This window comes from Temnothorax longispinosus, chromosome 3 (assembly GCF_030848805.1).
Source record: "Temnothorax longispinosus isolate EJ_2023e chromosome 3, Tlon_JGU_v1, whole genome shotgun sequence".
In the NCBI taxonomy this organism is placed as follows: domain Eukaryota; kingdom Metazoa; phylum Arthropoda; class Insecta; order Hymenoptera; family Formicidae; genus Temnothorax; species Temnothorax longispinosus.
The window spans coordinates 20,151,000-20,165,428 of NC_092360.1; the positions used below are offsets into that span (position 1 = coordinate 20,151,000).

Below are 14,429 nucleotides of genomic sequence, written 5' to 3' on the forward strand. Positions count from 1 at the left end.
ATCTGTGTATAAACGGTTCATTTGTGTGCGTATGTGTCTTTCTACATAAATAAATTTCGAGTTTACATAAGCAAAAATATCTAAATTTTCTACTGATATATGGCGCTTATGCGCAAAAGATTCTCCTTTTTTAATTTCTAAAATTACAAGTTTTGGATGTTCTGTTTTAATTAACGTATATCCACAAAGAAGCTCTTCCCCCATTTGTGTTAACGCAAAAGTTACGTCTTTAGTTGACAAGGAATAAATTATTTGCAAATTTTTATCTACATTACTAACCATCTTATTTGCTTTTCCTTCATATAATACATCATAATGGTTGAATTTACAGTAATCATTGGGTATTGTTTCCCAGAAAGTATACTTTCCTTCAATATCTAAACAATTTCCATCTGAATATTGACAGGTTGTTCCTGTTTTTAAATGTATCTGATTTGTTTCTATATTAGTTACTGCTTGATGAGAATTTAGACTAATGGTTATTATTCCTTGCACAACTACATTTTGCCATGTTCCATAAGGATCTGAATATTGCGTTCCAAACATTGTCCGTCTGTTGTTACTGATCCTGCAAAAGTGATTGGTCGCGACGTTGTGTGATTTACTTTTAACCCATTGATTACATTGTTACGTTTATAATAAGTGTTCCGGTTTTATGCATATTTTTACATTGATCTACCGTCGTATCGATAATATATTCCGCTTGTGCATTAGTTACTGTCGCAATATGTGAGTGCATTCCGCAGTAATAGATTGTTCTCGAAATCGAAATTTTACATTGAATTACATGGATTGTGTCAAATTTCGCAAGTTGTAATAGTTGAATATTAGTTTCTTCTACATGTGGTTCCATTAACGGGATGTTACATTCTTCTATTTCCAATAACGAGATAGTCGTCACATTGAAGTTCCGCAATCGTACCCGATGATTCCATATATTTGTTGAATGTTGAGAAGCAGGGTGATTATTGGGATTATCATTATCATCTTCATCAGGATCATCTTCATCTGTATTAATTACAATTTAAGAGAAAGAAATTTATTAGTATATTATCCTATAAGATTAAAAATGTTGCGCGGTACACCTTTAATCTTATTTACATTTTCATTTTTCTGATTTTATTTGAATGAACAATTTTTTGACTTTCCTTTAAAAAGGAGTTTAATATTTCCATTAGGTAAAATATCCGTTATTATATGTGGACCGGAATATTGGTCTCCTAATTTACCTTTCTTTGGTTCATTTAAAAGAAAAACTTGATCATTTATTTGAAAGGTTTGTGGATTAATCTTTTTATCATAATAATATTTTGATTTTAATTTTGATGCAATTAAGCATTCTCGAGCCAATTCTTGTAGATCGTGAATATTTGTCATTAATTGATATAAATAATCGTCATATGTCTTTTCTTTTCCAATGTCATTAACAATTTCACTGGATGGTTGTCTGGCTGTTTTTCCAAATACCAACTCATATGGAGTATATCCAGTAGATTCATGAGTGCTTGTATTATATGAAAAGGTAGCATATTCTAGTAAATCATCCCATTCTGTAAATTTATTTACATATTGTTTTAAATATTCAACTAATATTAAATGTGACCTTTCCAAAGCTCCATTTGCTTGTGGATAAAAGGCAGTTGTTCTATATTGTTTAACTTTGAATTGTTTAGTAAATCTTTTCATTAAATTACTCATAAAATTTGTGCCTTGATCAGTCAAAATTATTTTAGGTGCTCCGAAAATGCAAATAAAATATTTCAATAACGCATCAGCTACTTGAACGGCAGTTATTGATTTTAGAGGGATAGCTAGAGAAAATTTTGTGAGATGATCTTGGATTGTTAGGATATAAGAATTTCTCTTTGTGGTTTCAGGTAATGGTCCGACTATATCCATTGATATTTTTTCGAATGACGAAAATGGTGTGTCAGTGATTAACATGGGTTGTTTAGTTTTAACTCTAACTAATTTTTTAATTTGACATTGCAAACATTGACTAATATAATTTTGAATGTCAGCTTTAATGTTTCCCCAATAAAAATTTTGCCTGATTCGATTATAAGTTTTGGTTATTCCTTTATGTCCCCCGATTTTTGATGAATGAGCTTCTTCAATAATATCTTTTCTTTTTTGAATTTCCGGTATTATTACTAACCCATGGCATATTATTAATTTGATTGAAATTCCAAGCAATGTTTTTCGAATTTGATTTAAAATTTCTTTCCATTGAATATTATCTATTTCTTTTGTTTTTGCAACATTTATTATTTTAATTGAGTTTTCTTTTACTACTTCTCGTAATTTAAATGTAAGTTCAATTAATGTTTCTCTTCTCATCTTTTCTTTAACATCTTCTTTACAAACCAAAATTAAATGAATTTTATTTCCCCTTCTAATGATTTCAATGTTTCCTGATTTACTTTGTTTAATCTTTGGTATTAAATTTTGATTTTGAAGTTGTTTCGATCCTTCGTCACAAGGTTTACCATTTGCAGTTAGGAAATATAAATAATTTTCTCTTCTCATAAATATTTGATCACGACTATTTATTATACTGTGTTTCTGTCCTCGTGTTATTATTTGTTTTTCGGTTCTGTCTAATGTCTCGTCTGTATTCGTAAGTTCGTTGAATGTTGTGTCTATATCTTCCTCACTGTCGCTGTCTCGCTCTTCTTCACTTCGTTCTACCTCTTCTTCTTCCTCGGAGTCGTCATCGTCAGTAACTTGATCTTCCTGGTCGTCTTTCGAGTTGTCGTCGTTGGTTCTTTCCTCTGCAATTTTCGTGTGGTCTTCGCAATGATTTACATGCGTAGGCTTATTTTGATAATTCTCATAATTTTCATATTCCCCTGTTAAATTATTTAGTATTTCTAAAAGATTAGATGGTATAGCTATTTGTGAATTTAAAGTATTTATATTTTCATTATTGCTAATTAAAGAATTCATGTCATCATTGTTAATATTTTCCAAGGATGTTTCTATCTCGAATGTTTCGTTCTGAGTGTTATTTATAATGTTTGATGATTCTAAAGGTGTAGATTCATTAATATTTATCTGATCTATTAAATTATTGTATGTTTCTAAAGATTCATTATTATTTATTTGATTTATTGGATTGTTTTGAATTTCTAATGATTCGTTAATATTTATCTGATCTATTGAATTATTATGTATTTCTAAAGATTCATTATTATTGATTTGATTTATTGGATTATTGTGTATTTCTGCATGGACTATGTGTTCGATAAACGGAGGTTCTTCTAATTCCTTCTTAGTGAAGGGTATGCTTTCTCCTTCTGATTTTTCTGCATTACGTGTTTGCATTCCTGTAACTACCGGCTCTGGTTCCTCCATCATCATTCCTCTTCTTGGCGAAACTGGCAAAGGTTTAGGATTAGCATTTCTTTGTCTTGCTTCATCATCTTCTGGGCACTCTTCAATTTCATCAAATGAAGGATGTATTGGAAATATATTTGTCACAGGGTTTCTCGATAAAGCATCAGCATTAGCATTTATTTTTCCCGGTTTATAAATTATTTCATAATCATATTCAGTTAATTTAATTCTCCATCTCGCTAATCGTGAAGTGGGATCTTTCAATTTATGAAGCCAGGTTAATGGTTTATGATCGGTTATTAATTTAAATTTTTTACCATAAAGATAAGGCCTAAAATGTTGCACGGCGTAAACTATTGCTAATAATTCTTTTTCAATTGTAGAATAATTTTTCTCAGCTTTATTTAATACCCTTGAAGCGTAACTTATTGGTTGATCTTTCCCTATTTGTCCTTGACTTAAAATTGCACCTATTGCAGTTCCAGATGCATCGGTTGTTAAAAGAAAAGGTTTAGTAAAATCAGGATATTGCAATATTGGTTCATGACATAATGCATTTCTCAATATATCAAAGCTTTCTTGCTCCTTGTCCCCCCATTTAAAATCAATGTCCTTTTTTAATAGATTAGTTAATGGTTTTGCTATTTTTGAAAATCCTTGAATAAACCTACGATAGTATCCAGCCAATCCAAGAAATTGTTTTATATTTTTGGCACTCTTTGGAATTGGAAAATTTTGTACTGCTTCTATCTTTTTAGGGTCTGGACGGACTCCGCTTTCTCCTATTATATGTCCTAAATAAGTAACTTCTTTTCTCAAAAATTCGCATTTATCTGGTTGTAGCTTTAAATTTGCTTCACGTAATCGTTTAATTAATTTTTCAAATTTAATTGCATGTTCTGTAAGAGAACTTGAGTATAATACTACATCACAAAATTACGTTACCTTATCAAAAAAAGAGTCGCGCTTCAAGTGATCTATTATTACAATTACAAAAAAGAAATGATATCTTTTTTTAAATTACAGCGCCAATTACAGAGAACATATATTTTTCGAGATACAAAGATTACGTCTACTACTTGTTACTTAGGTTTTTTCGAGGTATAATATTACTACTGCTTTTCTTCGATTAGAATAAAAAATTGAATCATAAAGAATTACACAGAGGTAACAGTACAAAATACAAATATTTTATTAAAATATTTAAACCCAATAAGGGAATACAAGGTATTTAAATACAAAGTTTATATATGTATTTTAAAAGATTTAATCGCATCGCAAAGAATTACAGAGGTAACAGTACAAAAAATAAAAATATTTTATTAAAATACATAAATTTTTCTTGTCAAAAAACTTGGCGCTGCTAGACCTCAAAATTAGGTCAGCCTGGTGTGTATGTGCGAGCGAGTGGGTGTGGGCGATGTGTCTAGCAGCGCCAAGTTTTTTGACAAGAAAAATTTATGTATTGTAATAAAATATTTTTATTTTTTGTACTGTTACCTCTGTAATTCTTTGCGATGCGATTAAATCTTTTAAAATACATATATAAACTTTGTATTTAAATACCTTGTATTCCCTTATTGGGTTTAAATATTTTAATAAAATATTTGTATTTTGTACTGTTACCTCTGTGTAATTCTTTATGATTCAATTTTTTATTCTAATCGAAGAAAAGCAGTAGTAATATTATACCTCGAAAAAAACCTAAGTAATCTTTGTATCTCGAAAAATATATGTTCTCTGTAATTGGCGCTGTAATTTAAAAAAAGATATCATTTCTTTTTTGTAATTGTAATAATAGATCACTTGAAGCGCGACTCTTTTTTTGATAAGGTAACGTAATTTTGTGATGTGTATCACTTGAGTAATAATTTTTTGGAAATAAAAATAATACTGCTTAGGTTTTTTCGAGATTTTTGGCGATACAAAGATTACGTCCACCACCTGTTATTTAGGTTTTTTCGAGGTATAATACTACTACTTTGTTTTTTTTTTCGAGGTGAAGATACTACTGTTTAGGTTTTTTCGAAATTTTTCAAGATACAAAGATTTCGTCTACCACTTGTTACTTAGATTTTTTTAAGGTATAATACTACCACTGTTTTTTTTTTTCGAGGTAACAACATATACACTACTATGCGGGTACTTGGCGCCTTTCTTTACCTTTTTTTTAAAAAGGTAATTTTGTACAGATATCACGCCTTTTTGCAGTATTACGCATTGTATAAACAATATGTACAGGGTGTTATTTCGAGGTATAATACTACCACTTTGTTTTTTTCGAGGTAACAACATAATACATATATACTACTATGCATGTACTTGGCGCATTTTTTTACCTTTTTTTTGAAAAAGGTAATTTTGTACGGATATCACGCCTTTTTGTAGTGTCATATAAGACGTCGGCGTTAGAAGTAGATAGAAGAAGAAGTATCTTAATAAAAAATTTTCACATTTGGACTTTGCGTCGCAATATCTCCGCTCGTAGGGCACGGAGCGGGATATTATAAGAGAAACCCCCCCCCCCAATTGGACCCCAAGCTATCGATCAAGCCTACTTAGAACTTGATCCGTTCACTCGTTATTGAGATCTCAACATCTCGGGTACTCGCAACCCGTCGCGTCGCGTAAAAAAGTCACGGTCGGTCTCGCTCCGCGTGTACTTGGCGCGAGACACTACCGTGTCTCTTGATTCTGCCGCTAGGGAATTTTTAAGTCGATTCTTATGAATCAAGCTTGAATTCGATGTCTAGGTGTCCCAGGTTGCCGATGACGAGGTTCACATAGTGCGCTTCATAGTTTTCGGTATCCAGGTGTATTAATACCTTGAATTCGATGTTCACGTGTTCCAGGTTGCTGATGTCGGGTTCCAGATAGTGCGCTCTATAGTTTTCGGTGTCCAGGTATAATAATACGTTGAATTCGATGTCTAGGTGTCCCACGTTTCCGATGACGAGGTCCACATAGTGCGCTCCGTAGTTTTCGGTGTCTACGTGTATTGATACCTCGAATTCGATATCTATGTGTCCTACATTCAGATTTAAAGTTATTAATACACCTAGACACCAAAAACTACAAAGCGCACTATGTGGACCTCGTCATCAACAACCTGAGACACCTAGACATCAATTTCAAGATATTAATGCACGTAGACACCGACACCGGAGCGCACTATGTGGACCTCGTCATCGGCAACCTGGGACACTTAGACATCAAATTCAACGTACGATTACACCTGGACACCGAAAACTATGAAGCGCACTATCTGGATCTTGTCATCGGCAACCTGGGACACGTGGACATCGAATTCAAGGTATTAATACACGTAGACACCGAAAACTACGGAGCGCACTATGTGGACCTCGTCATCGGCAACCTGGGACACGTAGACATCGAATTCAACGTACGATTACACCTGGACACCGAAAACTATGAAGCGCACTATCTGGATCCCGTCATCGGCAACCTGGGACACGTGGACATCGAATTCAAAGTATTAATACACGTAGACACCGAAAACTACGGAGCGCACTATGTGGACCTTGTCATCGGCAACCTGGAACATCTAGACATCGAATTCAACGTACGATTACACCTGGACACCGAAAGCTATGAAGCGCACTATCTGGATCCCGTCATCGGCAACCTGGGACACGTGGACATCGAATTCAAGATATTAATACACGTAGACACCGAAAAACTACGGAGCGCACTATGTGGACCTCGTCATCGGCAACCTGGGACACCTAGACATTGAATTCAACGTACGATTACACATGGACACCGAAAACTATGAGGCGCACTATCTGGATCCCGTCATCGGCAACCTGGGACACGTGGACATCGAATTCAAGGTATTAATACACGTAGACACCGAAAACTACAGAGCGCACTATGTGGACCTTGTCATCGGCAACCTGGGACACCTAGACATCGAATTCAACGTACGATTACACATGGACACCGAAAACTATGAAGCGCACTATCTGGATCCCGTCATCGGCAACCTGGGACACGTGGACATCGAATTCAAGGTATTAATACACGCAGACACCGAAAACTACGGAGCGCACTATGTGGACCTCGTCATCGGCAACCTGAGACACGTAGACATCGAATTCAACGTATTATTACACCTGGACACCGAAAACTTTGAAGCGCACTATCTGGACCTCGTCATCGACAACCTGGGATACCTAGACATCGAATTCAAGCTTGATTCATAAGAATCGACTTAAAAATTCCCTAGCGGCACTTTCTGCCAAGCGTAGAGAACCTTCTTTTCCGTTGACTTCATATATATTATATCAAGCTTGATTCATAAGAATCGACTTAAAAATTCCCTAGCGGCACTTTCTGCCAAGCGTAGAGAACCTTCTTTTCCGTTGACTCAATATATATTATATATTACCTAATTTACCTAAATGGAAATCTTCCTCCTGACCGATAAGTCTATCGACCTAATTTCGAAATACGCGCGCGATATCGAAACTGGCGATACCTGCGCCGCCAGCGTCGAAAAAGTGAAAGTGACGTTTCTGATTATGACGTCATCATATAAGTCGGCGTTAGAAGTAGAAGTATCTTAAAAATAAATTTTCCCATTTGGACTTTGCGTCGCAATATCTCCGCTCGTAGGGCACGTAGCGGAATATTATGAGAGAAACCCCCCCCTAATTGGACCCCAAGCTATCGATCAAGCCTACTTAGAACTTGATCCGTTCACTCGTTATCGAGATCTCAACATCTCGGGTACTCGCAACCCGTCGCGTCGCGTAAAAGAGTCACGGTCGGTCTCGCTCCGCGTGTACTTGGCGCGAGACACTACCGTGTCTCTTGATGTCATCTAAATACACAAAAATTTCGTTACCTTGCATTCCTGTTAACACTAAATCCATTAATCTTTGAAAGGTTGCCGGTGCATTCTTTAATCCAAAAGGCATTCGATCGAATTCATAATGTCCATATGGCGTTGAAAATGCTGTTTTTATGACTATCAGCTGGATGCATTTTGATTTGATGAAAACCTGAAGCAAGGTCAAACACCGAGAAATATTTCGCGCCGCCCAGCTGATCCAATATCTCCGTTATGTTTGGAAGTGGATATGCGTCACCTACTGTCTTATCATTTAGGTCGCGGAAATCTAACACCATTCTCCACCGTTTATTCCCCTTTGAGTCTGGCTTCTTAGGGACTATCCACACAGGCGTGTTATATGGAGATTTTGACGCCTTAATTATATTCTGATCTAATAATTCATTTACCTGCTTATTTATTTCGTCTTTATGAATTACTGGAAATCTGTATTGTCGTGTATGTATTGGTATTTCATTTACCGTTGGAATTCGATGTTTTAAAACATTTGTATGTTCAAGTTTTTCTCCAGGCAAGTGAAAACAATCTGAACTTTTTTCAATTAATTCTTCAACATGTAATCGTTCTTCAGTATTTAAATGTTCTAGTCTTAATGCTTTAATTATTTTTGCTTTCCTTTCTTCTTTATTTACGTAAAAACAAGATCTTGAACTTGAGTTGAAGCTTTGAGAATTCGGAATTAGAATTGTATCAGAGTTTGAACTTGAATTGGAATCAGAGTTTGAATTTGAATTTGAATTATGAATGGAACTACCTAAGCAGTCCGAGTTTGAATTTGAATTGGAATTAAGAATAGAACTACCTAAGCAGTTCGAGTTTGAATTTGAATTTGAATTTTGAATGGAGCTACCTAAGTAGTCCGAGTTTGTATTGGAATTAGAAATTTGCTTTTCAAAACTAAAGCATCTCCTAAGTAAATGCCCTTTGTCACGTTTAATCGCGGTACATATCTTTCTTTTAGTTCTGGATTTGCGACTCTAATATGCATTTGTGAAATACATCTCGGAGGAATAATGAAAGTTTCTTCTTTTTCTTCAAAGGGAATATAAGTATCATTCCATTCTACTTGATTTTGCTCATAATTAACTTTTACTTGAAATTGTTTAAAGAAATCTGAACCCAAGATCCCATTTTGTGGTATCGGAAAATTATCCTCGACTAAATGAAATACAATTGGACATCCTAAGATATCTATCTGTGCCAGCCCTAAGGTGGTCACATGATGCGTTGTTATTCACTAAGTCTCAGAGTTTCATTTCTGTCCACTATGGTTTCAGGTGTAATAAAATTTTCTTTAATTATATTTGGGCCTGATCCACTGTCCACTAAAAATTTTAAATTTTCCGTAAAATTTGAACTATTTAATTTCACAGATGGTACATCTTCAATGTCAGCTATATTTACTCTTCGATGTCTGATTCTGGTTCCCCCGATACTATTCGTGTGGGACGTATTTTGGCATTTCCCGGGGTCGCCCCTGTCCTCACGGGAATCTGTTCGTTTCCCTGATTTTGTGAATTCTGGCGGAGATTATTATTATATATACGCCTGCGACATTCTTCTAATGTATGCCCGGATTTTTTGCAATACCTGCATATTATTGTTGAATTTAAATTTTGATTATTTGAATTTTGTTGTATACCTGAAGTTATTGGTTGTTTTTGATTATTATTATTATTAATATTGTTCTGCGGATAGCTAGATGTATTTTGATTTCCGTTCTTACTATTTCCCTGAAATTTATTGATTTGCCAGCACCGATCTGCTGTATGGCCTTTCTTATGACAAAATTGACAGGTTACGATTTCAGCTTCTATACGTCGTGTTGATGCTCGTTTTTCACCGGGTGTATTCTCAGCAAGCACAACGCTCCTTATCATTTTAACTGTCTCTAATTCTTTTTCAGCATCAATCGCACGACTCTCAACCTCTTCGAACCTTCCTTCTTTTGATATTATAATTTCCTTATCTAAACCGCGTAAAAAGCTTGTTTTTAAATGATTTTCAATTGAATTTCGGAATTCTGGGCTTATCTGTCCTGATTCTCTTCTTTGTGCATCAAGTATTCGCTTCCCTAATTCTCGTATACGATTTGCATACGCGACTATTTTTTCATCCTTTTTCTGATATAAATAAGCTAACCGTCCCTGAGCTTCATAAACTGTTTCCCTAGGCCCGTATTTAGTTCTCAAAAATTCTACTAATTCTTGCATTTTACTGAAAGTTTGCCCGAGAATTGATCTATGTGCGTCCCCTTTTAATTTGTTACGCACCGCACGGACTAAGTTTATTTCTTGTGTCGGCGTGATCATGCTGAGTGCTTCCTCACAACCCTCGACAAAATATACAAAAGGAATTTCCTCCATCAAAATTTGGCACTGCTTCTAATGCATCTCTGATTGAAAAGTGCAAATAATTACCTAATGTTCCTTCATTTATGACCGCCATTCCTGAACTCAGTGGTCGTGAACTTTGTGATTGTTGTAATTGTTGAATTACTTGTTGCTGGTGAGCCAAGGTCCTTCGTAATTCATCGATGTCCATATCTCCTGTTCCTGTACCCGTTGGCGTTTCCGTTTCGGAAGGTGGCGTACGAATCATCTTAATTTAATTTATACTTTTATCACTGTTTACTTTGTTCCTTTTCACACAACCTTTAGTATCCCACCGCTGTCACCAAAAATTTATGTCACGTTCTGTCAAAAGTTAGTTCGTCCGTTTTTGGGTCAAAACATTTAAGTAATTTACCCGGGATTTGGACCAGGTTGTGCAATTAGTCTAGTCCGAAGAGATAACGAATTTTATATATCTTATAACGAGGGTCAGATTTGTTTATAAAATTAAAATTTGGAAAATCTATTTTTAAATCCAAAGGAATTAATTTGTATGGAGTGCAAACTTTATTATTTTGAATTTCAGTTTCTAATTTCTTTAGTTTGAGAAATAATGGAAAAGGATCTTGATTAAATTGAATGGCTTGTTTAATTTGAAATTTAATCCTTTTTACTTGGGACCTTTTGCCCCCTTTTCTGGGCATGAATATAGATTAAAGGAAATCCTATTGCCACTCTTTGGCATCAACAGTTAAGGAGAGGAGAACTCCCGTTGCCACACTGTTTGGCAGCGACAAGAATCAGGAAATTACTGTTGCCACGCTACTTGGCAGCGACAGTTAAGGGTTGTGGAATTAAAGGTTTTTAGTGTAAATTAGTTTAAGAAATAGAATTTAAATCACCTTTATTCAAGGAGACTTTCCTTACAATCTTGATTTTAAGATTCAAATTGCAGTTAAGATCTGTCTTAGGTCAGAATTTTTAAAGACTATAAGCAATGACAACTACTAATTCCCAACAACAACTGGCTATCGATGATCTTTCACTCTTATTTATATTCAAGTGGCAAGAACCCCCCGCGCGAGCTTCTCACCACTTCTTTTGTCTTTATGTTTGAAGGAGGAGGAAGGTCTTATCACTAGGTGTAATTTTATCCCTTGTGAACCGCGGCCTGACAACCGTCTCCCCATTAGAAATCGGATAATTAATCAATATCGATAACATTCTTGGCTATTTAAAGATTGATTGAATTCAATTTTGTTCGCACGTAACAATATATATATATATATATATATATATATATATATATATGCAAATTTTATAACGAGGTTTCGAAATCATGCCTTTTGCTTCGCAGGGAGATCTGCTTATATACACTTATAAAACAAAGGTAGAATTACCTGGGGAATGCCATAAAGTGTATAATTTTTCGTTATCGATTTTTTTGGAAACCGGTATCAAAAGTTTTTCGAATTTTTCGGGAAATAATTGATCGAATTTTAAAAAATTGTATAGAATTTCCCGGGGAGTGTTATTATGTGTATAGTTGTTTGTTACCAATTTTCTGGAAACCGGTTGTTTTTTTAATTTTTCGAGAAATAATTGACGGAATTTTAAAGAATTGTATATAAAACAGGGGTAGAATTTTCCGGAGAGTGCCATAAAGTGTATAATTTTTTGTTACCGATTTTTTTGGAAACCGGTATCAAAAGTTTTTCGAATTTTTTGGGAAATTCCCGGAGAGTGCCATAAAGTGTATAATTTTTCGTTACTGATCTTTTTGGAAACCGGTATCAGAAGTTTTTCGAATTTTTCAGGAAATATTTGATCGAATTTTAAAGAATTGTATATAAAACAGGGGTAGAATTTCCCGGGAAATGCTCTAAACTGTATAGCTTTTTGTTACCGATCTTTTTGGGAACCGGTATCTTTTTGGAAATCGGTTACAAAATTTTTCTATACTATCTTTACTATTATAATAAAAAGACAGAGTTTGTAGCCTTTTTTTTGTTTGCTATGATCTCGAAAACCATTTGACCGAATTTTTACCAAAAGTATATAAAATAGGAGTAGAATTGTCCGGGGAGTGTTATAGAGTGTATAGTTTTTCGATACCGATCTTTTTGGGAACCGGTATCCGAAATTTTTTCAATTTTTTGGGAAATAATTGACCGAATCTTTCTGTGATGTTTTTTTTTAACCCGGTATTTATTATTTTTAAGTAGAGACTAAATAAATTGTTAAATTTATATGTTAAATATTAATCAATTAATCAATATCGAAAGTCGCTTTCGGGAAATTAACGATTCTTGAATTTTTTATTGATACAATCGTAGTGTTAGACGCAAGGTTTGACTTTTATAATCTATTTTCCGTAATAATCTTATTTTTAGATTCTTGTCGCTTATGCCTTTTGGTCGTCACGACGTCGATATGCAGTTAATAGTGTAATTGCGAAATTGAGTAAACTTTTTTCGTCTATCTTTAATTAAACATACATTACATGGGAGAAAAACGCTGTTGCTTCAATTATCGACATTACGGGCTGCTATACAAATAAATAGTTTATTCTACTGTATTTGCTATTGACTGTATTTAAGGGGGCACACCAGAGTGACGGATCAAAAAATAGATTATTTTTAGCTTGTAGTTATGCTGTTAATAATTTACTATAAAATTTTAATGTTTTATGACATGAAATAAAGTACACATATTAAACAGTAGATTAAGATAAATGAAGTTAAAAAATATTAATTTTTAGCTGAGATATAATATAATAAAAAACGTTCTTTGAAAATCATGGTTGACACGTTTCCTTAATTTCTAGGCGTCTGAAACAAATAATTTTAGTGTCATTTAATCTTAAATGATGTCGCATCATCCGATCGTGGCTTTTTTAAAAATAATAATTTTCAACAAAATGGCGGTCATATAAAATTAAGTTTACACGTTTTCGGTAATAATTTCGTTTTTTTTTTTAACCATAAAATAAGAATGGTTTAAGATATCGAAAAAAGCTACGATCGAACGATAGTGACATCATTTAAGATTAAAATGACACTAAAATTATTTGTTTCAGATGCTTAGAAATTAAGTTGTATCAACCATGAAGAGGAATGAGATGTTCTTTTTATTATATTATATCTCAACCAAAAATTAATATTTTTTAACTTTTTTATCTTAATCTACTGTTTAATATGTGTACTTTTATTTCCTAAAACATTGAAATTTTATAGCAAATTATTAACAGCATAACTACAAGCATTTACCTATAGTAAGTCTTTTTTCCAATACTATGTATTATATGAATTATTTTTATATATTGTTTTTATTTTAATTAAACAAATGTTTTTGACAATTGATTATTTTTTGGTGTATACAGCACAAGCAATTGATTTCACTTTATTGCAAAATCTAACACATGATTTACTAAAAGAACTGATTCCAACGATTGGCTTAAGAATGCGCTTCATAACGAAATGGAAAGAACATTTTCGGATCTCAATTGATGTAATTATGTTTTTTTCTACCAAAATTTCTCTCTCTAAAAAATAATCATACAATTTTGTTTATTATATTATTAACTCAATCAAATTAATTTTCTGTTACAAATATAAGTATTTCATAAATCTATATACATGTATTTGATTGTTGCAAAACTTTTTTGGTACACCCTGTATGTATATACTAGCTGGTTACCCGTTTTTCTTCAAACGACTTCATTTGTATTTCAATATCCTTATTCCGGCTTCCAAAAAATTGGTAACAAAAAATTATACATTTTATAGCACTCCGGCCCCAGAAATTAATTTGGCAATTAAACTTATTCTCAAACAATTAATAAAATTTTTGAACCGGCTTTAACTAAACCGATAAATCGG

The 14,429-nt window shown here is 33.6% G+C and overlaps 1 protein-coding gene across 1 annotated transcript; it reads right to left on the bottom strand.

The window, feature by feature from the left end:
* Nucleotides 1-377: 377 nt before the first annotated feature.
* Nucleotides 378-8,493, bottom strand: LOC139810134 (uncharacterized). The gene is made up of 6 exons (XM_071773451.1): nt 8,458-8,493; nt 8,210-8,366; nt 2,934-4,238; nt 2,559-2,792; nt 788-1,008; nt 378-413 (listed from the first exon to the last, which is right to left on the bottom strand). The coding sequence occupies exons 1-6, from the start codon at nt 8,491-8,493 to the stop codon at nt 378-380; spliced, it is 1,989 nt and encodes a 662-aa protein (XP_071629552.1).
* Between the last annotated feature and the right edge of the window lie 5,936 nt (nt 8,494-14,429).

Excerpts from the sequence above, each read along its gene's own strand:
- LOC139810134 (XM_071773451.1), bottom strand. The coding sequence starts at position 8,493 with ATGGTGTTAGATTTCCGCGACCTAAATGATAAGACA. Across the intron at positions 1,009-2,558 it reads AACACGAGGACAGAAACACA|ATGAAGATGATCCTGATGAA; the intron begins GTATAATAAATA and ends TAATTAATACAG. Across the intron at positions 414-787 it reads CGAAATTTGACACAATCCAT|GAACAACCTGTCAATATTCA; the intron begins GTAATTCAATGT and ends ATTTAAAAACAG.